Source organism: Rhea pennata, chromosome 2 (genome assembly GCF_028389875.1).
Source record: "Rhea pennata isolate bPtePen1 chromosome 2, bPtePen1.pri, whole genome shotgun sequence".
In the NCBI taxonomy this organism is placed as follows: Eukaryota; Metazoa; Chordata; class Aves; order Rheiformes; family Rheidae; genus Rhea; species Rhea pennata.
In genome coordinates this window covers 52,309,315-52,335,104 of record NC_084664.1, presented here as the reverse complement: position 1 = coordinate 52,335,104, position 25,790 = coordinate 52,309,315, and the positions used below count along the sequence as shown (strand labels likewise).

At 35.9% G+C, this 25,790-nt stretch overlaps 1 protein-coding gene across 4 annotated transcripts in view; it reads right to left on the bottom strand.

Annotated features, from left to right (window-relative positions):
* Window positions 1-25,790, bottom strand: part of GOLGA4 (golgin A4) — a 58,878-nt gene that overhangs the window by 8,888 nt on the left and 24,200 nt on the right. For 3 of the 4 annotated variants that reach the window (XM_062569513.1, XM_062569514.1, XM_062569515.1), the window contains 12 exons: window positions 24,921-25,108; window positions 23,670-23,753; window positions 22,641-22,788; window positions 16,454-16,632; window positions 15,608-15,739; window positions 14,401-14,556; window positions 9,279-13,573; window positions 8,304-8,425; window positions 7,105-7,235; window positions 3,793-3,903; window positions 786-806; window positions 532-600 (listed from right to left, as the gene is read on the bottom strand). In XM_062569513.1, coding sequence (XP_062425497.1) covers window positions 532-600; window positions 786-806; window positions 3,793-3,903; window positions 7,105-7,235; window positions 8,304-8,425; window positions 9,279-13,573; window positions 14,401-14,556; window positions 15,608-15,739; window positions 16,454-16,632; window positions 22,641-22,788; window positions 23,670-23,753; window positions 24,921-25,108 — 5,636 coding nt within the window. Of the gene's footprint in view, window positions 1-531; window positions 601-785; window positions 807-3,792; window positions 3,904-7,104; window positions 7,236-8,303; window positions 8,426-9,278; window positions 13,574-14,400; window positions 14,557-15,607; window positions 15,740-16,453; window positions 16,633-22,640; window positions 22,817-23,669; window positions 23,754-24,920; window positions 25,109-25,790 lie in introns of those variants that run through there. The other variant, XM_062569516.1, reaches the window with a different exon arrangement.

The following is a 25,790-nucleotide window of genomic DNA, read 5'->3' as shown; positions in this document are numbered from 1 at the left end:
AAGCAAGATACATTTGTTTTTTAAAGGGAAAAAAAAAGTGTCATTAAAAGCTCTCCCTAAACTACTTAAGAGCAAGTGTGTATGTATATTTATATACATAAGTTATACAATAGCAAATATTACACATATACACATATTTATATACCTAAATAAACACGTTATTCAGACACATATATATAATCAAAAAACCTCAAAGTTGTACTTTACTTCAAAAAGGTTTAGTTTAGAAAAAAGAAGAGAACCATAATTTCATGAAGTGCACTGTTGTATTTTTCATTATGTAAATGTTTCTGTTAACATATATCATGAATGTCTGATATTTTTGTACTCTGCATAGAGCTGTACATTGAAAAGGCCCAGATCTAAGGACCTGTATGGTCCTACACTATTTTACATGCATTTTTGTTTCCATAGCACCTGTGTGGGTGAGATGTGCTACACTATCACTCAGAAAGAACAAAACATTTAATATTGCAAATACAAAGCCTCAAACAAGAATACTGTTTCCTCTTGTTCAAACAACATCCCTACCTGCTCTCTCAACTCCTGCTCTTTCAACTTTGAATCATTGACGAGTGTTGTCTTCTGTGCAAGCTGTGCCTGGAAGAATAGCCACATATGGAAATCAAGAATAAACTGCTGAAGATATATCATAGGTACCTTTTCAATAAATTTCTTTTTCCTTTTAATTAAGAGGCTAGTAAGCAGTTTTTTCAGTTTCAAACTGATGTGAAACAGAATTATCGAGAGTTAAATCAATAAAATCAAAAACAAAAAAAACTTACCTGAAGTCCTGCTATAGTTACCTAGAATAGCAACAGGAAGAAAATTAGATGAAAATGAAGATATTAAAAGTAGTGAATATATCATGCACTGGACAAAAAACTGGAAACAAAAAAAAAGTATCAGTTACCTAATTCAGATACAGTGTGTTAACTGAAGATAATAAAAATTAAAATGATCACATCATACAATTGCTTGTAAGTCCAATAATTATTTCTATCAACAAACAGTAAAAGCTTACAATGAAATTCTCTCATTGATTCTGCCAGATGACTATCATAAACTTTAACTTGAAGAACCTCATTCTTACAAATCTCTACAAAATGTACATTGCAGATCAATGATAACTGAATGAGTACACTGCACATGCCAAAAACCTCTAACTGCTATTAATATTATTAATGAGTAAAGAAAGAGATACAGTGTTGTCAAAATTGCATTTGGAAATGTGAACACTTATCTGAACTACGTTAATAGCTTCATGATCTTTACGTCTTACAAAAATAGCAATGCTTATGAGCACATGAACAATTCTAAGCTGGACTTTCTCATCTTTTCAATATTCAGACTCTAAGGAAAATAATGCTTTAGTAGTCATATGTATAAATCAAGGTTATAAAATCATTTCAGTATCAATTATTTTGAGTGAAATTTCTTCTTTAAGGTAACCTAAAGCTTCAGTCAAAGAGTACAGAAACGGTACATACTACTTCTGATTTTTCCTGAGTCTCTTTGGAGATGTGTTGAAAAGGAAAGCTATTGCCCTCTCTGTAGACTCATAAGATATGCGGATTTTCCTACACTCTGCAAATAGAATCATGGTGAAAACCATTCCCCTATGGATCTCAAACCTAAAAGCACCATTCTTGCTTTCCTAGAGTATTTAGTCACCTGACCAGATATTTATTTTCTCATCAAGACAGACAATTTCTAATATTTTGAATTTCCAAGACTAATGCATAAGGATGTTAGTATTTGCCAACTATTTATCACAGTCAGACAAATATTGTAGAAATGTATAGTCATTCATCATTTCAAAAGTAGATACACTATACATAAAGTTTGGCTTAAGACTGACAGCTAAGCAACACAGGTTTTCCAAGAGAACCTTCTGTGATTCAGAAGATTCAAACTTTAGGCAACAAATATCAATTTCCCACAAAAAGTTGCCTCCATTCAGCTGAAGACCACTGAATTAGTACTGAAGAAAAAATAACAAAAGAGAACAAAAATATTATAAAGCAATAAAATCAAAAGGAGAAGGTAAGACAAAACATATCACAGCAAATGTAAGATGCTGTAACTAAAATGCACACGTAAAACTGAGGTATGGATTTGTACACTTGTGCTTTGACACAAATATGTGGACATGGTCCAAAGGCTCTAACTTTCTTATCTAGGTCTATAATCTTACAAAAAGAATGCTACTGTATTAGATAACAGCAAAATGAAGTTTCCTAAAACACATAGAGGAGAGACAATGGAAAAATTAAGTCAGTGAAGGAAAATACAGAGTTGCTCTTTCTGCTTTATTTCTAAGGGGCGAAAAAGAAAACTACTTTCTCATTCTAGAATGGATTGAGTTAGAGAAGATTTCAATTCTTAAATACTGATAAAACAAGAATTGAAAGCCCAATTACTAATGGAAGGGAAGGCAGTGCAAATATTTGTTTGACACTTGAGAAAATACATCCAATAGCATAATTTGACTAATAGGCCAATTATATCATTTTGAGATGAAGTTACCATTGTGAATAACCTCTGAGCATTAAGTATGAAATTCACATTCAGTTAGAATAGAACTGTGTAAAAGAAAGGTTGTAAAACATCTGCTGAATTTGAGTTCAGTTATATTCTCAAAATATCTCAAGAAAGGTTGATGTCTAAACTTCACTAAAATTAGAGCTCTAACTCCTTTATCATAAAAAAATCCCTTCTTATTCTGCAAATACTTTGAACCTGGATGCTTTAATTGCATGTAAGTACTTACAGAACACACACTATCACGGAAATCATTTCCCCTCCCATCCAAATGGCACAGCATTTATCATTTAAAGAAATGATACCAGCAATGGAACTTTCTCAATTGGTTTTATAGCTCTATGCTGCTATTGCAACTCTGTGTGATCCACTTTGGGGAAGAACTGAGAAATGCAAGAAATCCCACTACTGGTACATGGATTTGGTACAACCTTCTTATCCTATCAGCAAAAATGTAATCCTGAAGCTGAATGTGTAATATGATGATAAATGATTATATATATTTAGTCAATAGATGAAACACAGTTAATCGTGAAATCCTAAAGATAAAGCACTCTTTATACTTTTCAGAATAATGTTTTAGGATGTTAAGATTCCTTCTCTTAAAGAATCTTCTCTCAGGTAGTAAGATTATGTAAGATTATCATTAGTAGGTGTGCAAGAGCTGGTTAAGAGTACAAGGCAGTCTGATACAGTCTTTTCTGTTTTTCTGGTTATGAAAACAAAACTTTTATGTTATAGAATAATTAAAAAGAGTAACAAAAAACATGTCACAAGTAAGTGCAAGGGAGAAAGGATAAGCAGTAGGAGTTGCACTACCTCCCATCAAAACTAAAGAAAATGGAGTAGTTTATATGGTAAGTTTGTAGCGTCTGTCCATACTTTATGTATTCAGGGTATGGGACCTATTTCAGTGTCCACTGGGAATTTCAATTCAGAATCACATTAAAAATGACCCAATTTGACTTCCTTTCCTTCAAAAGAGCTTCCAGAGAAATTAATTTTTAAAAACAAAAGTAGTATAATGCACTCTCTCCTAAAACACAACTGGACTTTGTAAATAAACAATTAAAAAAGACATCATCAAATATTGCAGATTATAAAAAAGTTCACTTTCAAAGTTAACAGCTAACAGAACACAAATTGTATGGGAAAGTGAAGACCAGAATATAAGTAAAATTAACCAGAAACAATAGAGTTTTATAAGTAATTCACATTAAACGTTAATAAATGTTAATGCCAGCTCACTTCACTGTTTTGATGCTCCACTTCTTCCATCCTTTGTTTGTACTCCTTTTGCAATTCTTCTAACTGTGCCTGCAACTCATGAACTTTTGCTGTCATTTCCTCTTCACGAGCCTTCAAAATACAAATTTAAAAAAAAATTACTTACAAAACCAATCATCCAACCACTTAACATCTAACTACAGCAGACGGAAAGCAGAAGTGATGTCACACACATAGAGAAGGACGTTTGAAACTTAGTATAAAGGCTAGTTACACCACAGAACTACGAAAAAACTGTGAGAAACAACCACAGGGGCTTAACAAGATTTTGCAAACCTTAAACAATTCAGATTAGTTAGGATTACAGTTAGCTTTTCAAAAATTTTAACAAAGAAATACTTTTCATTAGCACTAAAACAGCCTTCAAGTGTAATCAAATCAGTACAGTTTATCAGTACAGATGAAATTTTTACAACTTATCAACTCTTAACAATAACAGCACAACTGACCCAAATTTTGTTCCATGCAAAATGTCACGAGAACAGATTATACTGATATAGAATATTCACTGAAAAAGGAAAAAGAGAGTAAGACTGGTCCAGGCTAAAACAGTGTATGTCGTGAGAAAATTATTATTATTTCCCTGCAAGGCCACTTTTTAATATGTTCCTTGTACTCTGCCTGAGAACAAGTTCACATCCCTCCAAACAAACAAAGCCAAAATTAGGGAATGGGAAGTTACTTATCAAGTTTTATGGTCTAGAAGTTGAGAATATCCATCTTTAATAAAAACCTCTGCCACGACACCACCCCCCAAAGTTATTTTTCCTTCATTCACGTGATTTTTCCTATGTTCTCAGAAACACATCAACCGTCAAATTTGTCTAAAATTTCTGTTACAGGTGGTTATACTCCTCTAATTAAAATACATCAAAACCTGACATATTCAGTTGCTTCTATTTTCCTCTTTTAAATTTTTTTTGCATTGAGAATCTGAATTTTCAACATAAATTTACATTTTCCAGACTACTGTCCACTGATACAACGCAAAATTGCACACACATCATTCTTAGTCAAAGAATGTAGCTGAAAAGTAGAAAAGAGAAATTCAACTCAAAATGATGAAAGACACTTCTGTAAACGGGACCTGTGAGACAATCTTTATGTAAATTCCCTGAACATAGATTATAATTTAAAATTTGAAAAGATTAGAGATCATATAAGATTCAACATGCTACAGAAACTGTATTTCCAATAACTACTTACTGTTCTGTAAAGCACCTGCCAAATTTTGAAAATGTATAAAATATTTTCTATTCTGATTTCCATTACAATTATAGATTAAGACTTCAATAAAGTTGTAATTTCCCAATTCTTAACCGTAAAGCCTATCCTGTATTCACATGGGAGGCATGTGAACACTTCAATAAATGAAAGATTGCACAGTTGAAACCAGGTATTTTATTTTTAGCTCACACATAGGCTTAAGTTAAGCTAACTGGAGTACAACATTCAATTTCTCTTTAATGATATTTAATGGTTTAACTGTAGAAAAATCTCAGGCTTCAAATTACAGGCTATGACAATTTAGAAGTCCTTTAATTAGGGAGACTTTAATGAAATCCTATGTGATCAAAGTGTTTATGAAAGATAAGCAAACACCTGACAAAGCAAGAGAAGCACCAGTAGAGTACTTCACGAAAAAACTGTATCAAGTTTAACGGACTGAGCTATTCCTGCTAGTCTTTAAGGATGTATACTCACATCAACTTCAGCCAATATTTAGCAACATAAACCATGTGTAAAACGGAACAAAGACTTATAAATGAGCAAAATTCATTGTTGCAACCATCACTATCTTTGCTTAGTCATCCCACCATTTACAGCAGAGCGAAACCTTACAATCTCTGCATAAGTATGTTGATGTGAAATTTCTCAAACCTATCCTGAGTTAAGCCAGGTAATAGGTGGGTAATGACTGGTAAGTTTAGGTTGAAAAATCCCACACACCTGCTGATGCATATGTTCCTATCTTTAGTAGAAATCTCAATGAATATGACACATGCTTAATTTAACACAAATATTTCTTAACTATTAGATTCTTTCAGTACTTCTTGAGGGAACAAGTAAAGAGATTTTGGCAAAAACAGTTTACAAAATAACAGAAACACATGCCCACCATTACCTGAATAAAGTATAAATACTCCAGAAATTTGGAATTTAGTTCTATAGCACAAGCAATTAACTTTATTGTTTTATACTATGTAACTTATCTAAATTAGGAAACAAAAAAAAGGGGGATTCTAAATTTAAAAATCTGGCATCTCCATCTAAGCTGCTTCAAGTACAAAAATCAGAGCACAACATATCAATCTGCCTTCAGCTTTGGGCTTTTTTAATAGCATAGAGCACTCAGACATGCTCAGTGCATAGCTCTTTGGACTGGCAACTGAGCATAAACTTAATTTCCATTTGTTCCTACTGATTCTATTCAAGGAACACAAAATTTTAAAATAAAATTACTTATGCAAATAGAACTAAATATTAGCAAAATTAAAGCCTGCATTCCAGCTTACTGTATGGTCTACCACTGAAAATTATTTAATCTTTTGTAGCTAAACAGGTCCTTGCCCCATCTAAATTCCTACTCAGCTAAGATGGCAGGTATTCTTGGAAAGTAATGTATCCTTAGACTGAAGTTGGCTGCAACTTCTGGTTGCCATGTTACTCTAGCAAGAGTATGTCTTTTTGCAAGTATCATGTAGACAGACTGCTCACTTGCAGATAAAAATGCAAGCTTTGCTAGCATAAAAACCATGCAGACAGATTGCCTCCTCCATAAAACAGAGCCTTACTTTAAGGGCAGAATATTAGAGAAGAAGGTGAGGCCAACTCACAACCAAAACATTTATATCCTTAAAAGAAAGAAACAAATAAAAATCCCAACAATAAACTAAATCTAGTAAAGCTTTAATTTGTTTGAGCTTTACTTCCTTCATTTCAATCTAGAAACTGCTTACGTTCAGGCCTCCAGACAAACTGATGGAGGGCTGCATGGACACAAGGACCTAAGCATATAGTTCTTATTGAAGGATCAGAGCTGAGGCTTAATTTTTAGTGTTCTTACATTTCACAAAATAGAGACAAATATTTTAACTCCAAACACCTCAAAGAGATGGCTAGGTCACCAGACGTATAAAGCATAATGCAAATAGTAGGTTTCAAAAAGATTTCTACCAGCAAGAATTGCAGTCTTCTGTCTAAATTTACAATGAACCAAAGGAAAGAAATATATCAAAATGTACATAGCCTTATCACTTTTCAGAAAGATACCTCGAGAATTTCTTCATATTTTTTCACAGTTCTTTTTAGATCATCATCTTTTTCTGCAATTTTTTTATGCAACTGTGTTGTCTCTATGTGGTGGTTTTCTATCAATTCAGTTTCTACTTCCTGGGCTTTACCTATTAAAAAAAAAATGTTAGGTGATGTAAAAAAAAGGCGTATTTATTTTGATAAATTATATGTCACAACAGTATTAAAAAAGCTTAAAAGACAACTGTGGAAGGCATCTACAAAAAGTAGTCTTACGCAATTCATTTTTCACAGACAGCATCAGAGACTTTCTTGTCACTACTCCAACGCAAATAAAGTTTGCTGTTTGCAGTTTGCTGCAAAAGTTATATTCAATTGCTAAACATTGGTTGTCAATTGCTAAACACTGGTTGTGACCTTATCTCTTATTCTATCTACAAAAGGGATCTGAAACAACTGCAAATTTTCAGAAATTCCTCACTCATAGAGGCACCTCCATTAACTGTGGAGCCAAAGGACACTTCCTGCTCACTCCGACCTCCAGCTTAGTTCTGTGGCAGAAGGTGGACAAAGAAAAGAAGCTGAAGCATGCTATACTTTAGTTATAACCATATGGGATATTAATCAGACACCATATCCAGCTGGTACCTATTAGTGGTGCCAGCGAACGAAGTCTGCAAGATACAGCTAAGAAAATGCAATTCTGATTCCTGGATGGATATAACTTTCTCTTACAAGTGTCCTTCAGTGCCATACATTTGATGTTGGATCAAAGTGTTAAAGGTTTGAGTTGCTCAATCCCAAGTAGCATTAAAATGGAAACTTATCAACGTGCTTAGGCTTTCACCCCTAAAAACATGCTCTCCTCCTGTTTGTGTTACAGATGACAAAATAAGAGTAACCATGGCTATTACGGCTATCATCAGTAACTCCTACCATGACAGAGGCAGACATACACAGTGCCAGATCAAAGATCAAATCTATGGGGAAAGGAAGAATAAATACAGATATGCTTTCTGTGTTACAATTAAAATTTAGTTGTTATTTACTAAGCAATAGAAGATCTTTTCTCAAGTTCTCCAAGTAACATTAAATTATAAAATTAAATGTAATTTTTAACTAGACTCCCAGATGAAACTCCTTTCCTAAAATGTTTGAAGAAACTGGCTTTATTTTTTAACACAAGTTGACTATAATTACATTAGTATTTCACTTACTGATTGTCTCTTTTACAGCGGTTTCCAACTCCCTCTCTTTTTGAGCCAGCTGAGTATTGAACTCTCTCATTAACTGCTTTAAGGTGGAGTTGTGCTTTAATTCAATGTCTTCTTGTTCACATCTGCACAAAATATCAAAAAATACACTGAGAAAAAAATGTTTAAAGACACCATGAGAACAGTTTAGCAAGGTGGGAGATCTAGAAATTTCTCCAAAACTATTTTAGAATGGGCTGGCTTTGAAGAAGGTAGTATTATGTGAATCCTGTGGGATTTCTGTTCACACACCCAACCTCCTGCCATCCTCCTCCTTCCCATCAAATTCACCTGGAAGACAGCGGTGTTTCATTGAAAGAAAAAAATATATCCGTTTTTTTTTTTAAATAATGAAGATGAAGAATTGAAAGTAATGTGGAGTTTTAGAGAACTCCTTTCTCAAGAAACTATTAGAGCTCTGAACAGCATACCACATTTTTTGCACTACATATGAGAAATTCTTGATAGCATTTTTTTTCTTTTTCTCCTTTCTTTCAATTCAGAATCCGAATTTTCAATAGATACTGAGATACCTTAGAGAGTAGATGACATGACACTAATTTAACAAACTCAATACTACTAACAAATTTCCTTTCTTGTTTGAGGAAAAGAAAATTGTATTTAACATTCTAGCAGTACAGAAAATCATTATCAGTAATACAACACAATTCAAGAGCAATAGATAATATTTTGGCAAAAGAAAAAAAAATTAAATTTATGACTCAAATACTGGTTTATATATTCATGAATGAAGTCCTAGTGTCAAATTGTTCTTTTCTTGCTGTTTCTTTTTAAGTAAGACTATTTACCAAATCACAAAAAAACCTAGTTGTTATTTCTTTGTTACAAATTGAGTTTTTAAAAAGAGGATTCATCTTCAGATTAAGTGGCTAAAAATAAGGCAAAACAATGTTAACAAAATATGGAAGAAAAATTTACCTGATTTTCTCCTCCATTTCTTCTAAGGACTCCTTCTTAACTATGTCAAGTTCCTGCTGATGCTCTTTTCGCAGAGTACGTAAGTCTTTTTGAAGATTATTCACATCTTTGCGCAGTTTCTGTTTCTCCCTTTCAGTCTCTTCCAGTTTAGCTTGCAAGTCCTTCTGCTGGGTCTGCATATCACCCAGTAACCTCTGCAGCTCCACGTGGGATTTAGTCTTTTCTTCAACACCTTCTTCAAAAGCTTTCAGGCAGTCATTTTTTTCATCCAACTGTTGTTGTAAACTTTTTAGTTTTTCTTCATAGCTCAAACTTGTATCTTCCATCTCAGTCTTGTGCACTTCCTTTTCCTTCACTAGGTTATTTTCCAACTCTCTTATCTTCTCTTCTAAAGATTGGTTGACTGTCTCCTTTTCCTGTAATCTTTTCTGGATATCTCCAAGAATATTCTCCATATCTAGATGTTTTTGTTCTTTAGCTTTTAATTCTTCCTTATTGCTTGCTAACTCACCATCACAACGACCATGCTCGTCCCTTAACACCAAATATTTTTTAGTTTGCTCCTCAAGTTCTTTTCTGAGGCTTTCAGTCACACATTGTTCCTCTTGAAGTCTCTTCTCAACACATTCCAATTTTTTGAAGAGCTCTTCCTGTTTGTTTTGCAGTTCTAGATGACAGTCATTACTCTCTCTTTGTTCCTTTTCATACTTCTGCAACAATTCATTTTTTTCCAGTAAGTCCTTCTCTAACACACGTATTTTCTCTTCATATGTCTGTTGGACACTCTCAAGCATTTTATTCTTTTCTTGCTCTAGAGCAGCTTTTACACTCTCTACTTTTTGCTGGATTTCCTCCTCTAATTCTGCAGAATCTCTTGTTGACTTGATTTTTTCTTCCAAGGACTCAATTTTGGCTTCTCTTTCCTGCACTTTTTGTTCCAAGTCTCTTAACTGATTTTCTCTATCTTGCTTAAGTTGCTGTTCCTTTTCTTCCATTTGAGACATCAATTGCTTTTTAATAGAACCAATTTTTTGCTCTGCCTTCTTTTTCAGATCTGCTAACTTTGTGCTGTTCTCTGCATTCAGTCTCTCTTCTAGACTTTTCAGTTCTTCCTCTCTGCTTTTAAGTATTGCTGATTTAGTTTGTTCAAATTCCCTTTCCTTTGCTTCAAATTCAGCCTCCAATGAACCTATTTTCTTCTCAAGATTAAGCACTTTTTCCTCAGCCTCCTTAAACCTATTGTCCTTTTCAAAAGCCACCTTCTCTGCCTCCTGAAGTTGCCAGGCTATCTCCTTCTGTTCTGTGACTTTTTGTTCATTATGCTTTTTAAGTTCCTCCATCAAGGAACTGTTTTCTGAAGTTTTCTGAGTAATGTGTTCTTCCAGTTCAGCAATTCTTGCTGCTTGGATTTTTAACTCTGCAGTCAACTCACTCTCTTGCTTTTCCCTCTGGTTCTGCTTTTGTTCCAATATACTTTTCAAACTATCTAGATTCTTGCTTTGTTTAGCCAGCTCCTCTTTCAGCTTATTCAGCTCATCATCTTTTTTACTGGCTTGGCTACTGTTTAGTTCAAGTTTGCTCTGCAAATCTTTAATGGTATCATGATTTTGTGTAAACCTTGTTTGTGCCTTCTTCTTCCACTCTGATAGCTTGGTCATCCAGTGGTCTGCCTGCTCGAGAGCCAATGCTTTTTCTTGACTCAGTGTCTCAACTCTGGACGATAACTCCTGTACCTGATTTAACAACTGTAATTGATCCTCTTGATGTTGTTCACGTAACAGAGACATAGCTGCTTCTTTCTCAGTTAAACTTACCATGTTTTCAAGTCTAACATTAAGATCATTAACCATTTTGTTGAGAGAAGAAATTTCAGATTCTTTTTCCTGGAGTTCCTCTTTCATTGAGGTGACAGCATTGATATTTTCTGATAACTCTTTCTTCAGTTGTGTTATGCAAGTTTCTTTTTCTGATGCTGCTTGCTGCTGATGCCCTCCTTCTTTTTGCAATTGTTCCTTCTCTGTTACAAGTTCTTCAATGTCAACTCTCATGGACATAATTAAATTGTCTTTCTCTTGCAGCTGTTGCATTGACTTTTGTAAAGAACTACTTATAGCAGACTGATGCTCTGTTACTTCTCTAAGCTGAGCTTCTAGTTCGGGAATCTTACTCTTTTTAATTAATACTGCTTCTTTAATTTTTGTGGTTCGGTGCTCACAATCTGCAATTTTGCATGTTACTCTGCCAATTTTTTCATTACATTTTTCAATTAATTCATTGCTTTTTGTTTGTAATAGAGCTTCAGCATTCTTCCAATAAGCATCTAATTGTGCTACAAGTTCTCCTGAAAACCTCTTAAACTCGGTTTCTTTCAACTGAATCCCCTCTATTTTTTTCTCATAATTTTCATGATCTTTACACTGAGAAGACTGCATAGTTTCGATCTTCTCCTCAAGTGTTTTCAGCTTATCTGTAAGCTCAGTAATTTTAGCTTTGTCTTTTTCCTCTACTGCTTTCTGACTGTTAAGCTGCTCCTGAAGTACTGAGTGGTCTTTCTCGGACTGATTAAGATCACCTTCCAGTTTTTTGAGCTGTGTTTTCAGGTCACTTTCACTATTTGACAAAACATCCACCTTAGCCAATGACTGCCTTAATTGTTCTTGCACTTCATTCAGGAACTCATCCTTCTTCGTCTGTTCTTCCTTCAGTCGGGTTATTTCAGTTCTGGAGCCCTCATTCTCAGCACTGAGGGTGACAAGTTTCTGCTTCAGGTCTTCAACTTCCTGCTCTTTCTCCTGTAGTTCCATTTCATGTTTTTCCTGGAGCTCTTCAACCTGCTGATTGAGTTTCTTTTGCCAAATCTGGGTGATTTCTTCTAACTCACTCCTATGAGCCTTAGCAAGACTTTCTAATTGCTCTTTCTGATTAGATTCCAGTTTTGACACAGCATCACTGATTCCAGCTGAGCTGGCATGTGCCATTTCCAACATTTTAGCATTGAACTCGCTCTCTTTCTGACTGAACTCCAACTGCTTGTTTTCAAGTTCTTTTTTCAGTTTAGCTTCCTGCTCAGTAAGTTTCTTCTTGAAAGTTTCCTGCATCTCTTTTGCTCTCTGCTTAACTTTCTCCATCTTGTTTTCTTGATGTTTCAATTTATTTTCATATTCTCCCTGTAAAGCACTAATTCTCTCCTCTTTGGCTGACAAGTTCTGATTAAGCTCTTCCACTTGTTCATTCTGTAACTTTTTCATGTGTTCAATTTCATCTTCCTTCTCAGACAGACTTTTCTTTATCTGATCAGCCTCTTTTCCTAGATCCCTCAACTGAGATTCATACTGTTGTGTTAGAGAGTTTACTTTTTGCGTATTTTCATTGCTTTGCTCTTGCAGATGCTGCTTCAAGTCACGTACCTGAGAGATATATGATTCTAATTCATTCTTAACTTCATTCAGCTGAAATTCAGTTCTTACTATCTGCTCATTAAGTTGCAATTTTTCACCTTCCAAACTTGTCAGTTTTTGCTGCAGCTTTGCTAATTCCTCTTCATAAGCCTTTGCCTGCTCACTAGAGGTACTCTGATGGGACTGAGAGAGCTCCTCTAGCTTTGCAGACATTTGGACAAGTTCACTTTCAGATCTTTCCACAGATTCATTTAGTTTCTGTTCATGTGCTTTTACTTCCTCCAAATGTCTGTCTTTCTCCTCCAATGATTGCTTGAGTTGGTTCAGTTCTTCTTTGAGTACCTTCTCAACTCCTTGAATAGAAATTGCATGCTCTTTTAACATTATTTCAATTTCTTCCTTGTGCTGGTTCCTCTGTTCTTCCAACTTTGTCTCCAATTCTTGCTTTGCTTCACCTACTTTACTTTTCAGTTCCAAGAGCTCTTGCTCTAAATCGCTGCGTATTTTTAGTGCTTCTGATAGTTCAGAAGACAGTGCTTCTAGCTCTGTTTGTTTCACATCAAGTTTTTCTAATGTTTTTTCATTCATCTCTTCTATATGTGTACGGAAAACTGTTTCCTTCTCTTTCAGTATTGCATCTATTTCTTGTTCTTGTTTATCTCTCAATTTTTCTATCTCAGTTTCTTGTTGTTGTTTTAGGATTTGAAGTTTTTCTGTCCAAAGCTTTTCCTGCTGCTCTTTCATAGCTTCTAATTCTTCCTTGTGTTTTTCAACCATATCATTGATTTCCTTAGTGTGCTGGGTTTTTTCAGACTCCATCCAGGTGCTTAATTCTTCTGATCGCTTTTTGTCATCTTGTGAATACTTTGCAAGAGTGCTTTCCAATTCAAGAATCCTCTGTTAGAAAATAAAGTTTTGAATATGAAGTACAAATATTCCAAATGTATCTAATTTTAAAAAACACCAAGCTCACATTAAAAATTGCAAATCTATTACTTAAAATGAGTATCAACTTTAAGCTTTTCATTTAACTAGTCAGTTCTTAATTTTGCTTCCTTGAGTTAATTAATTAATAAAAGTTTTATATTTCACTGCACTGAAAACAGATACGATAAAAATCTGGAAAGAATTAAACTCATTAAAACAAAATAATTCACATGAAATTTTGTAAGAAAATTATGCAGTTTTTTATATATATCTACAAATTTACCTCAATTTCACCTCACAGAATCACTCCTGTAATGTTAAAACTCTTCTATAGGCAAAATTTCCAACTTAATATTTGGAAGTGGTTGAGCAACGTACATGCTTCCATTAGCAGGTAATAAAATCTTACCTGTGACAAAGCAAAATATCCTTCAAAAATTAACCAATTTTTTTAGTTATTCAAGTATTCTTACAAGCATGTGTACGGTAGGAATATCCAGAAGTTAAAAAATTAAAGCCTTACTTCATAAAGCTAAGCATATGGACACAAAGTTATATACCACACTACGTACAAATCAGAAACATTTCTATACCTTGCCGTCTAATCACGTAAAAATCTAGGGGCTGCAGCATACTATGGCAGTACAATAATTACTGTCACTGCAAAAAAGCACTGCAAGACTTCTTTCAAAACAAATCTAATCACAGGAAGTCCACAGTATTTGTAAACCTGTCACAGTTAAATATATACTGAAAGGAATTCTTAAAACTTTTACCCTTTCAGAAGTTTTACTCACAGTTCTGTAAGTCTCTACTTCTTGATGCATCTCCTGAAGTTTCTTTTCACACTCTGACTGTATTGCTGTTTTCTGTAGCTCTAATTCTTCTAAGGCTAGGGCTTCCTGTTGCTCTTGTTCTTGCAGGGTTTTTAAGCACTCACTTTGACTTTTTTCCTGTATCAAAAATCATGAATAAAACATCAAACTACAGTTATCACCCCTTCTAAAGCAGTATAAGGGAATATTTACAAAGCAGTTAACAGGTGGTACAAACTAATAATCTATATTTTCTCCACATATACACACATGCAGAGTTTGTATTACATTTGTGAAAATAAAATCATTACAAATTATTGTCTTTTTTTTTTTCATGGCAACCACATGTCTTCTACTTTTCTCTATGTGACCAATATAATGCTACTCCCAATATTTCATTTTGGCTTGGATTATCATTATTAATTGAAAGAAACACCTCAGAGGAATAAAGATCTGTCCTCACTTGATTCTGCTGACAACGTATTTTTAAGCTTCTATTCCTTATAATTAAAAACAACCTTAAAATTAGGCAAAAGAATACGATGAGGAAGGTGACTAGAATGGCATGGACCGGACAGTCCCAACCACCACAGAGGCCTTGAGCCCAAAAGACTACCTAATATTTCTTAGGTAAAACTGCCTGATGAGCTAAAGCAGACTACAGGTTACAGAAGAGGACAAAGAACCCTAACGTTCCTTGCTCCAGTCTGGACTAGAAGAAAATTCTTCCCCAAGGTCAAAAAATATGAACAGGTAACCTTGACCACTTAAGTTAACACACCACAATTAGTCAATGGGATGAACACTTTTAGTGTAAAAACACCATTTATCTTCTTTTTTTTTCTAGTGGCTGCAGCCAATCTCCAGTGATCCAGAGAAAGAAACTCAAAAATCAAAATTTAACACAAAGGGAGCTAAAAAAAATTTCCCACAACACAGCTGTCAGTGGACAATTACATTGATTAGTTATCACAATTCAGCCTAAACTGCTGCAGCCGCTTTCCTTTCAGGCTGCTAAAGCCTCTAAGCATCTTGACTTACAGAGGACACCCATATTTTGAGTGCAGAAGGACTTCCACTGTGGAATAGGATGAGAAAGAGACTTGAAATTACCAGACCATAGAGAAATTTCCAGTCCCACCTCACACTTACAGAAGTGTGTTTCTACACACATTTTAGGGATGCTTACAAGAGCTGCCTTCATCTGCTCCTGGAACTCCTTTTCTTGGGCCTGTAATCTCTCATTTAGCTCCTGATCTTTGGTAGCCATTTCTTTTTTATGGAATTTTTCTAGTTCAGCAACACGATCTTCTGAAGACTTCTGTGAATCAAAGTCAGAAAAAACCTGACCCTCAAAATACTAAATAATATGAAAACACTTTGTGTTATTTCTTTATAAGAAAAGCAATGCAACAGTGAGGGACACCAGGACTGTCCTTTAGCTTCCTTTGAACGAGTAACAATTACTCATAGGCTTAATAGCCCTATCAGATGTTATTTACAAACCTGAAGTTACTTATCTTGTTTGTCAAGTCTTCCACAGGAAGAAATATAACATTTTGTAAAAACTCTTCCACAAAGTTGAATTCAGTGTTTTCAGTTTCATATCAGAATTTAAATGTAACAATAAATTGGAACAGGAACTTCCCTCTGTAGCTTTCCCTTCTATTCTTCTCTCTTCTATTCACGAGCCACAAGTTCAAATGTTTATAGTCCTGCATACTGACTGCCTTTAAAGTCTCTCTTTACTTTTAGAAAATAATTTTATTAACCACCGTGAAACTAAGAATAACATTGCTCATTTTACAATGTCTTTTACATACTGATTTTGAATATTTAGAGAAAAAAATCCATCTAGAGAATTTTTAATGACATCTTTAGCTTTAAGTAAATTAAATTTTCTAGACTCTTTTAAGTAGCAAGATTTCTTTTTAAGTTCTGATATACTACTGCACTGTATTTTACAACTATAGTTTTAGTTGTAACTGAATTATTAGATTAAAACCAGTAAAATAGAGTGAGTTTCAGCTTTTACCTTCATAATCTCAACCACCTCTTGTTTCACTCTGGTTAACTCCTGTTGAAGGTTTACCCTCTCTTCCTCACTTGCCTTTTCTACTGCTTTGATTTTTTCATCCATTTCCGCCTGCAATTTTTTCCGGGCTTCCTCTGTCTTTTGGGCAATACTCAGAGCCTTCTCAAGCTCTTCAAAAGCTGCAAAGAAAAAAAAAGAAAAAAAAAGAGAGAGAGAGAGAGAGAGAGAGAGAGAGATGATAGTCAAGAAATAGCTATGCCCCTTCATAAAAGGACTTTCCTAGTAATTGGGAAATAGTTAGATATCTAACAGCAGAACGAACCTACGAATCCATCAAGAATTCACTTGGGCTTATTATCTAGAAAGGCAAGAGATCTCACAAGCAGCTGCAAATCCTTTGGTTACTTTCAGATTCCAATTCATTCTGTAGTTCCTATTTCTTTCCCTACATTAACAATAAAATATACAAACCATATTAATAAAACTATGGCTCGCCTTCTGGCTTTATGCAGAAAAAAGCTGCATGATGAAAAGGCAATTCACAAATTCTTCTTCCACTGAAAGCCAGAATAAGCATAAACCAAGACTGACTGCAATGCAAGTCAGCTTTTTATGAATTGTGAAAGCACTCCTCCCAAGCATATACTGGCATATGATACCAGGACATTTTATTTACCTAGGAGTCGCTCCATTCAAAGAGTACAACCTTGAGAAACTTTTCTTTAGAACTGTGTGTCTGGTGGACTCCATATTGATAGCTTTTGCTAATTTCATCATTTCACTATTTACTTTTAATACAAGCTACTATCAAAGCAATTCAAAGAGACATTGTAGAAATGTTTTTGTGTTATGAAGACTGTTCTGCTGCTTCTAAATTTTGCAAGTAAAATGGAAAAAATGGAAAAAAACATTAATGTTTTCTCTCAGAAAGCCTGAGCATCTATAGCATGTTTCAAAGGAACACTCAGGATGGCGTAAGGAAATAGCTATTTACATTCGCACAAGATGCACAAGTCTGCTGAAATACATTTTAACTTACAAAGCGGGAGCAATAATGCCACAACTGCTTCTTATCATAGGCCAAAGTATTCTGACATATTTTCTTCTTTTAATAGATGATCATTTAGATGAAGAAAGCAAGAAAATCCATTTGTGTTGGTATTGGGATATTATTATTACTCAATAACAGCATCCAAGTTTCTCACTGAAACTGAGGGCAGAATCTACATAGACTTACCCAGGCCTAAAATTTGATCACTAATCAGGAAGTCCCTTTTCCTAAATACATCACGAACATGCAAAGCCTCCGCTGCCTATCAAAAGAAAATCCAGTCTCAAAACAGCCGTATTGTTAATTTTTCACAGGAAAAAAAAATTGGGAAACACTTCTGTAAAATTCAAAATCAGAGTGCAAGCAGCAGGAGTCTCTGATTTATCAGAACATGGAAAAATAAACCTACTTCAACTATACTTAGAGGTAGCTGGGTACTATTCCAGGAGCAGTGAGAATACAGGGTTTTTTAAAATGTAGACATTATCTCTTCTTCCACTTAATCCTATCGCAGAAAGAAAACCAAAATAGCACAGCCATCTCTAGCTTCCCTGATCCACCATCACTTTGCACACTTTGCAGGCCTTCCCAGTAATTCTTGTAATTCTTGGGTTTTTATTTCTTTTTTTTTTGTTTGTTTGTTTGTTTTTGAAATAAATATAAACAGCCATTTTTAACAACATTCAGGCCTGAATTTGAAAAAAAACCTCCTGAGAACATTTGAAACTGAAGCTTTTAATTCCAATCTACACTTCTGAGCCAAGGCTACAAATACTACTTTTTCAAGTAACTTAATTCCCTATGATTGCACTCATTCAGACTGTGACCCTTCTGAGCTGTTTTCTAAGGAAGCCTTTTCCCCAACTCCTGCTAGTAAGAGTTTCAGGAGGAAACCAGGTGGTTTTTGACCCGGACAGTATCGAAGCATGTTACTGTGCAAGTTTTGCACTCCTTAAATAATAACATTCCCTGTAAAAAAGTCACTGTAAAGGAAACCTGGAGACTACTGCAGGCAGAAAACCAGCCCAAAACGCAATGCGAGCACGCACGGAGGCTTGCAGCCCCCTGCAAGGGGCAGCTGCAGCGATGCCAAGCACCGCTCTCGAGGGGGCCCCACGAGGCACTGGGGGGGCCCCCGGCCCTCCCCTCGCCCTCCCGGGGGGGCACAGACCCACCGGGGACGCAGACCCGTGCAAGCGTGCCTGCAGCCGGGCTCCGCAGCCGGCCGGACCGGCCAAAGGGTCCGCCGGTGCATCACGGGGGGCTTTAAAACACCTTCCCCCCTCCCAAAAAATAACCCCCCAAGTCCCCAATGCTTTCACTAAATACAGATTCACAACTAAAACCTGCAAGTAGAAGGCGGCCGCAGCGCCGGCACAGCAAGCCCCGAGGCCAACCCAAAAGCGAGGCAGGAGCTGGCGGACCAAACGGCAACCGGGAGGGCGTAGCAGGGAGGCAGGACAGCGCAAAGCGGCAACACTTCACAGAAACAAGCTTAGTTCTCTAAAAGTTAAATTATGTGCATCCCAGGCACTTAAGCAAGACACCACGTTTTTACTTCAGAATGGTTAATTCGAGCGTGGCATGACACAAGCAAGTTTCAAACCAGCAGAGGGTTAAACTATCATCCTTCCAAGCAGACAGGACGTAGACTGAATTCTGCCTCCGTGGAAGCTTTTAATTCTACTGTGGATGAAAGCCCGGAATAAAAGTCCGTGTTTTATTTAAATACGTCTGTTCTGAATGCAAAGAGTCAAGACGCTGTGCATGCCCGTCCCCCATCTGCATCCCTGCTGTTGAGAAAAAAAAGCTCTTAAATTTTAAGTACCGATTAAGTGAAATCTCCGAAGCTCACGAGCAAAACGGAGGCGGTAACACCTGACAAAACCTCGGCAAAGCCTTGCACACGCCCCGGTCGCCTGACGAGACCGGACGCACGGGAAACCTTCCCGCAGACACATTAAACGTAAGGAGCCTCAGCGCCGGGGTTTAAGAAGCCAAACCCCATTTTATAAAACCCGTGCTAGAAAGCCGCCCGCTTTGCCCGCCCGGCGCGAAAGCGGCGGCAGCTCCCCAGGAGCCGTGCCGCGAAGGCTTCGTGGTCATCCTCGCCAGGGTCGCGGGCGCCAGCAACTCTGGTGCCATCTACCGCTGAAAGCCGTGAGGAGAGCACCAGCCAGGGGCAGCAAAGGAGGGCTCCGGGGAGCTTCTTGCTGAAGGCAGCGAGCAGGTGTCTCGTCAAAAAAGCAGTCTGAGAAATAAAGGTTGGCATTTGTCCCCCATGGCTGGTTGGTGCGTCCAGGCAGGGTTTTTTTTTTTTGTTTTTTTTTTTTTAATGCACCATCAAGACTTGGAGACTTTGTCCTCTGCAGAGAGTTAATTAAGCCTGCAAAAGAAATGCCTCCCAGAGCATTAGGAATTTGCTTTCTAAAGGCTCTTTCTGTTTTCCTCTACAGAACATAAATACCTCAGCAACCTATATCCTGGTAAGTCAGGCAGGGCTTATGCCAAGCTTTCGGGGTTACAAACTTCATTTTAACAGCAAATTTACAATTATTATACCCAGTTCTGTTGAAGTCAAATGTAAACAGTGTACATACACTGCAAAGCGTTAAAAAAAATCAGTTGCAGTTACTTCAAGTAAAAGAACTGCCATTGCCTGAGAAGCACAGAATTTACTTTTTAGAGCTCGGCCCAAGCACCCAATGTGTGATGTAAGAAAGACGAGCCCTTACCCCAGTCCTGTTCATACAAGGCTTGGGAAAGGCACCATGATTCACTTATTGGCATGTGTGGATGCACAAAAACAAGATGCTTTGTGAGATTTCAATATAATATACCTTTAACTGCAAAAAACTGAACTGCGACATCATCAGCTTGGGAGACTAAGTTACAGCTTATGCAACATGTACAAAGTAAGCATATGTATCTTTTCACTATTTTACTAAACAAAAATGTATTAACATTAAATTGTCACAATTCTTACTTGTATGAAATCAAGCATGGGCACATTTCACCCCCAAAATAGCCAGAAATTTAATTCTAGGCAAGGAAGCAGCAATGAAATACACTGCTTTTAACCTATGATACAGCACTATGACAAAGTAAATACTAAATATATTATCCTTATCTTTATCTTTGCTATAATTTAAATTAAATCAACTTTTCTACAAATAAAATATTCCACGAAGTCAACTCTTCACTGAATTATAATATAGTAAAAATAAGCCTATAATTAAAGATATTCACCAATTTAACCATAATGTGGTGAAAACCCTCTCATATTAACTAGCCAAGAAACAACATTTTAAATACAGATCTCAAATACATAAAATTGTCTGATTCTTAAAACTGTAACAAGCAGAGGCTGTGATCCAGAAGTAATTTCAGGCTATCCCAGCCTTTCTCAAACACCAGCACAACTTAGTTAAACTATTTCAAACTATATTTCAGTTGAACATCACAATTTTCCATTATGCATAAGGCCAAGGAAATAACAGGAAAAAGTAATAAAGGTCATCTTATAAATTTGTCTTAGAGGTAGTATTAACTAATTTTCCAGCAGTTTACAAATTTTTTATTTGCATGCTTAACAGAGCACAAGAATAAATGCACTCAAAGGTAAAGTAGATGCTGATGCACCACAAAATTACCAAAAGTCCTTAAGAATAAAAAGAGAGAACATGCTCAGCACCTAAATCTCCCCTTCACAAAGTGCCGTATACTCAACACATTACTCACAAGTAAGATTACCTGTGACTACAAAAGTTAATTTCTTCAGAGCACCACTGCTAACCCATTTTCAGATTCTGGCTATGCAAATCTGAGGAAATTATACTAAAGTGTGCTAATACTAAACCATAATTAGAGGTTTCTACTCCTTCAACAAATGCTGTGTTTTGGACAGTTATGATAACTCATACCTACAGAAGTCTTAAAAATATTCTTGAGAATTTTTTCAAAGGAAAATATTATAAAGAAAAGCTTTCTAGTCTCAGGGCGGGGGGGTGGTGGGGGGAACAAAATCTAACTTTAGCAAAAGATTGATTCCAAAATCTGTATTTCCAAAGCTAAAAATATACATGCAGTGTGAAAGGGTAGGGGAAAAGGGCAACTAAGCAAAATGTTTGTTGTTTTCCTAGGTTTTTCAAATGTCTGCTAGCAGACCACTTACTGCTTTGTGTATTTTTTTGTTTCCTTTAATGATTTTGGATGTTCAATCTGCTTTACTCTATTACAGTACGATGTTCTACCTAGATAAATTAATCTTTATAAATTAAAGTTCTGCCCTACATTTATATATATTTAAAATGAGCTGCTATGAAATGTATGGCTTGAACTTCTCATCACTTTTTAGAGACATAATACACATAAAGCATGTTTTACATAAACTAAACGCATCTTAGCTTCTGCCAAAAAGTAAATACTTAAGAAAGCAAACAAAATTCTTCTCTGAGAACTTTGATAGTGAAAACTGTTTTGCCCTATATTAAAGAGTTCAGCCTTTTAACTTAGTTTCAAGCCAAAAGAGAACTGCAAGCACACATAATTAGGTTCTCTAATTTCTAACAAGAGCATTCTACAATGTGTAATTACATAACCACTCAGTTCCAAGCTTGAAACATTGAAATCATCACTGCTGTTTAGCTACAAAGAAATCAGAAATACTTCCATTACAATTACTGAAAGAAAATGCTGATTATTGTAGTAACATATCCTCCTGTTTCTACTTCTTCACAAGCTCTTTTATACCCATGGCTACATCCTCTATACAAAATAGATGGTACTGTGATGACAGTTTATAAAGATTCATCTCTTGAGTTTTCTTCCTGAAATGATACAAGCTTAGAACTATAGCAATCTTTAATCCTATAAACAGGAAGGTACATCTGCCCTTTAGCAGTTTCCTTCTTCTACTCCTGTTGTGTAATACTCTTCAGATATCAATTCAAGACAGTCAAAAATCTCCCCAACATCTGCTGACCAGAGATGAAGTTAGTAATGATGTTAGCAAGAGTGATAAGCAGAGCATTAGGAAAGATTGATGAAACTCAACTGATGAAAATGTGCAAAAAGACCATGCTGAAGCTTTATCATGTTCAAATGTGAAGGCTAATAATCTCCAGAATTTCTTACCAGCTTTTTCAGATTTTTCTTTCTGTTCTTTTAATTCCTCGCCTTTTGTAGTTATTTGCTTGATCCGAGCACGCAGCTGGGCAATCTCCTCCTCCTTCATTTCCAATGTTTCATGCATTTGTCGCTTTGTCTCTGCAATTACCATGCCCTATGGAAAAGGTCCTTATGGTGAAAAGCTAACAAATAAACAAAACACACATCGAAAACAGTTTCAAGCCAGGATACCATTCTTTACAGGAATAAACTTCAGTCTATTACTACAATAGCAGAGATCATGGTACTTTTCTATGTTAGAAAACAGAAAAAGTTAATAAGCAGAAGAAAATAGGGATTTTTTGAAAAGTAGTCAAAATTTATCTAGTGGTAAGAACTCTTCCAAGAACTAAGAACAATCAAAAATTTTCTCTTTCTGGTACGGGTACTTCTGTTTAAAATACATGTTTTGTAAACAAATCAAAACTAAAAGCATTCTAGTGTGCATACTTCTCCTTAGAGGACACGAACATATGATAGGTATTAGTCATCTTGCTTATTATACCATCAGAAAGTACTCTGCCAAAATGTAATAGAAAAGCCTGTAAAGAACAAAAACTATGAGACATTCTTCATATTCCCAAGAAACTACATCCATTTCTACTACGTTGGTCACTTTTTAATTATTTTATATTATATCTTATCTTCATCAGATTTTTTTATTATCCTGTATCAAGGCAACCACCTGTACCTGATGCCTATATCAAGGTATCCAGCAATTATGCTAGTCTGGTAATCACTATGCTTTCTAAAATAATGTTGTAAATAACATATTCTTGCAGTATTAATTATGAACTAACAGACAAATACACTAAAGCATCCACACAATAAAATGCTCAGGTAGCTTAAATGATTTTGTTGTTAAATTTGAAATGTAACCAAGCCAAGCTACATGACTAAGATGGTTTCCAGTATCAGGAAGTCACATATTTTGAGCTTTTACTAGTCTTCTTCCAAAACTACACAATGTTAAAAGAAAAGGTACTCCCTGTTTACCTTATCTTGTTCTAGCTGCTCAATTAAATTCTTCGCATCACGCAGCTGAGTAATCAATTTAGTCTTCTCAGCCATGTGAAGCTCCTAAAAAAAGAAAAAAAAAAAGATCCCAACCACAAGAGTTTAAAGTGCTGCCATCTGTAAGGAAATATCTCCGCTGATAAGCACTTTGAGTTTGAATCTTATAAAGAATCATTCCTAGGCTGGTACAGACCAATATAACTGTCATTACATTACAAACATGAAACAGGTTAAGAACGAGATTCTGCATTTGCATCCAATTTAGTGCACAGATTAAAGCCCAGGGCAATCAAAGTGCGTGGCTTTAAATTACCTTTAAATCTCCTAATGCTAGGCTGTCTTACAGCTTCCATCATAATTTAGGCATCTGAAGGCACGACAACAGCCTCCACAGGTTCTCTCACGGATCTCAGTGCTGCTACAGTAAAATAGGCAATCATCCTGCCTAAGGCACCTGCTCTACTACCTACATCTTGGCTTACACAGGGATCTCAGCAATGCAACACTTCAACTGCTCATTAGTGTGCTTGTGCTGGAAAAAATTCTTAAAATGCTTTTGTCTTCTTGAGTTCTTCTGAACTAGGCTAGCACTCAGAGATCAACATAAAGAGAATCTTATCCCTAGAACTACTGATGAGTACAGCTACATTTTTCATACGTTTTCGTATTTCCAACACTGTCAGCTACCTTACTTTTATTCCACGCTCAGCATAAATAGCCTTGAAAGGAAAATTGAGATAAATATTAATTTAGCTTTGGCACTGCACCTACATTATCTTTAATCTTTACCCTGTCTTCACCACACTCTGTTCTCCACTTCCGTGTCCTTCTGTGTCTTCTCTTTATTTACATAGCTGATGCCTATCTGTCTTTCACTATCTGTCTTAAAGGTTGAGCTCTGCTCTGTTTTTCAGATTGCTTATTTTCTCTCCTTACTTCCTGTCTTTTGTGCCAGGACAGCCTTTTCCTACCTGCCCCCCTCACTTCCAGGAACGCTTTATTTCTGATATCCATTTTGAAGGTTATTCGTAACGTAAGGTTTCCTACCCTTCTTTAAAACTTTTTGCTCAGTTTATTCCAGACTGCTTTTGCACCTCTAACCAAGCACAGCATTGTTTCTTGTGATAGTTCGTATGTTGTGTAATGATCCTATTAATAAATTCTGCAAATATCAGAATTCTTACACTGTATTAGTAGCTACCCATTAAAAAGTTAGGGTATTTTCCATACCTTCATTTTCTCTAGCTCCTGAAGTCTCTCTTCTAACTGTTCTTGAAGTGCCTCTTTCTCGTTGGTTAGCTGGGCAGAGCGCTCTTTGTGTGACCGGATCATCTCTTTACACCGCTGCAGCAGGTTCTCTTGGCGCTTCACCCTCTGATTAAGAGTTTCCAGTGTTTTAACAGAATCTTCATTACCCTCTACGGACAACATACCAACATTACCACATGCACAGCTTTTTCAAAATGCAGCTCCTCTGTCATACCCTCCATGTCAATGTGGATGACTCACAGCCCTGTAAAGGACTTTCGTGAAGTTCACAAAACTTCCACTGGCTACTAGAACCACATTCCAGATCCAACCAGAAACAAGCACATACATGCACAGAATGGCAAATACAATCTTTCACTCCAAATAAACTTCCATTTTCTTCTATCCATTCTTTATCACCAAAAAATGTAGTTTAATTCATTAGCTGTAGCAAGTGCCAAGCTAAACATGCTAACATGAGTCATCCATGAAACAATTCATCAAAAAAAAACAAAAAAACAAAAAAACAATCTTTTTTCCAGGCAGCTTTTCAAAAATCCTTGAGACCTCTCTGAGTACAAATATTTATAAAATTATTTCATATTTTAAAATGCCCATTTAAAAAACAATATCCATAGAACTAACTTGAAAGGCCTGATAAACCAGAAGATGGCAGAAAACAAACCCTAAGGCTCAAAACTACATGGACTTTGACTACAAAGGCACTGTTGAAAGGTCAAAGAATTTATTAATTCCCAGTTATTATACAAGCTGCAAAAGCAAACTATTATTCAACAAAGTTTTCTATGCAATTGAAAAGTTGTCGTGATTTAGGAACCTGTCTGCTGCCAC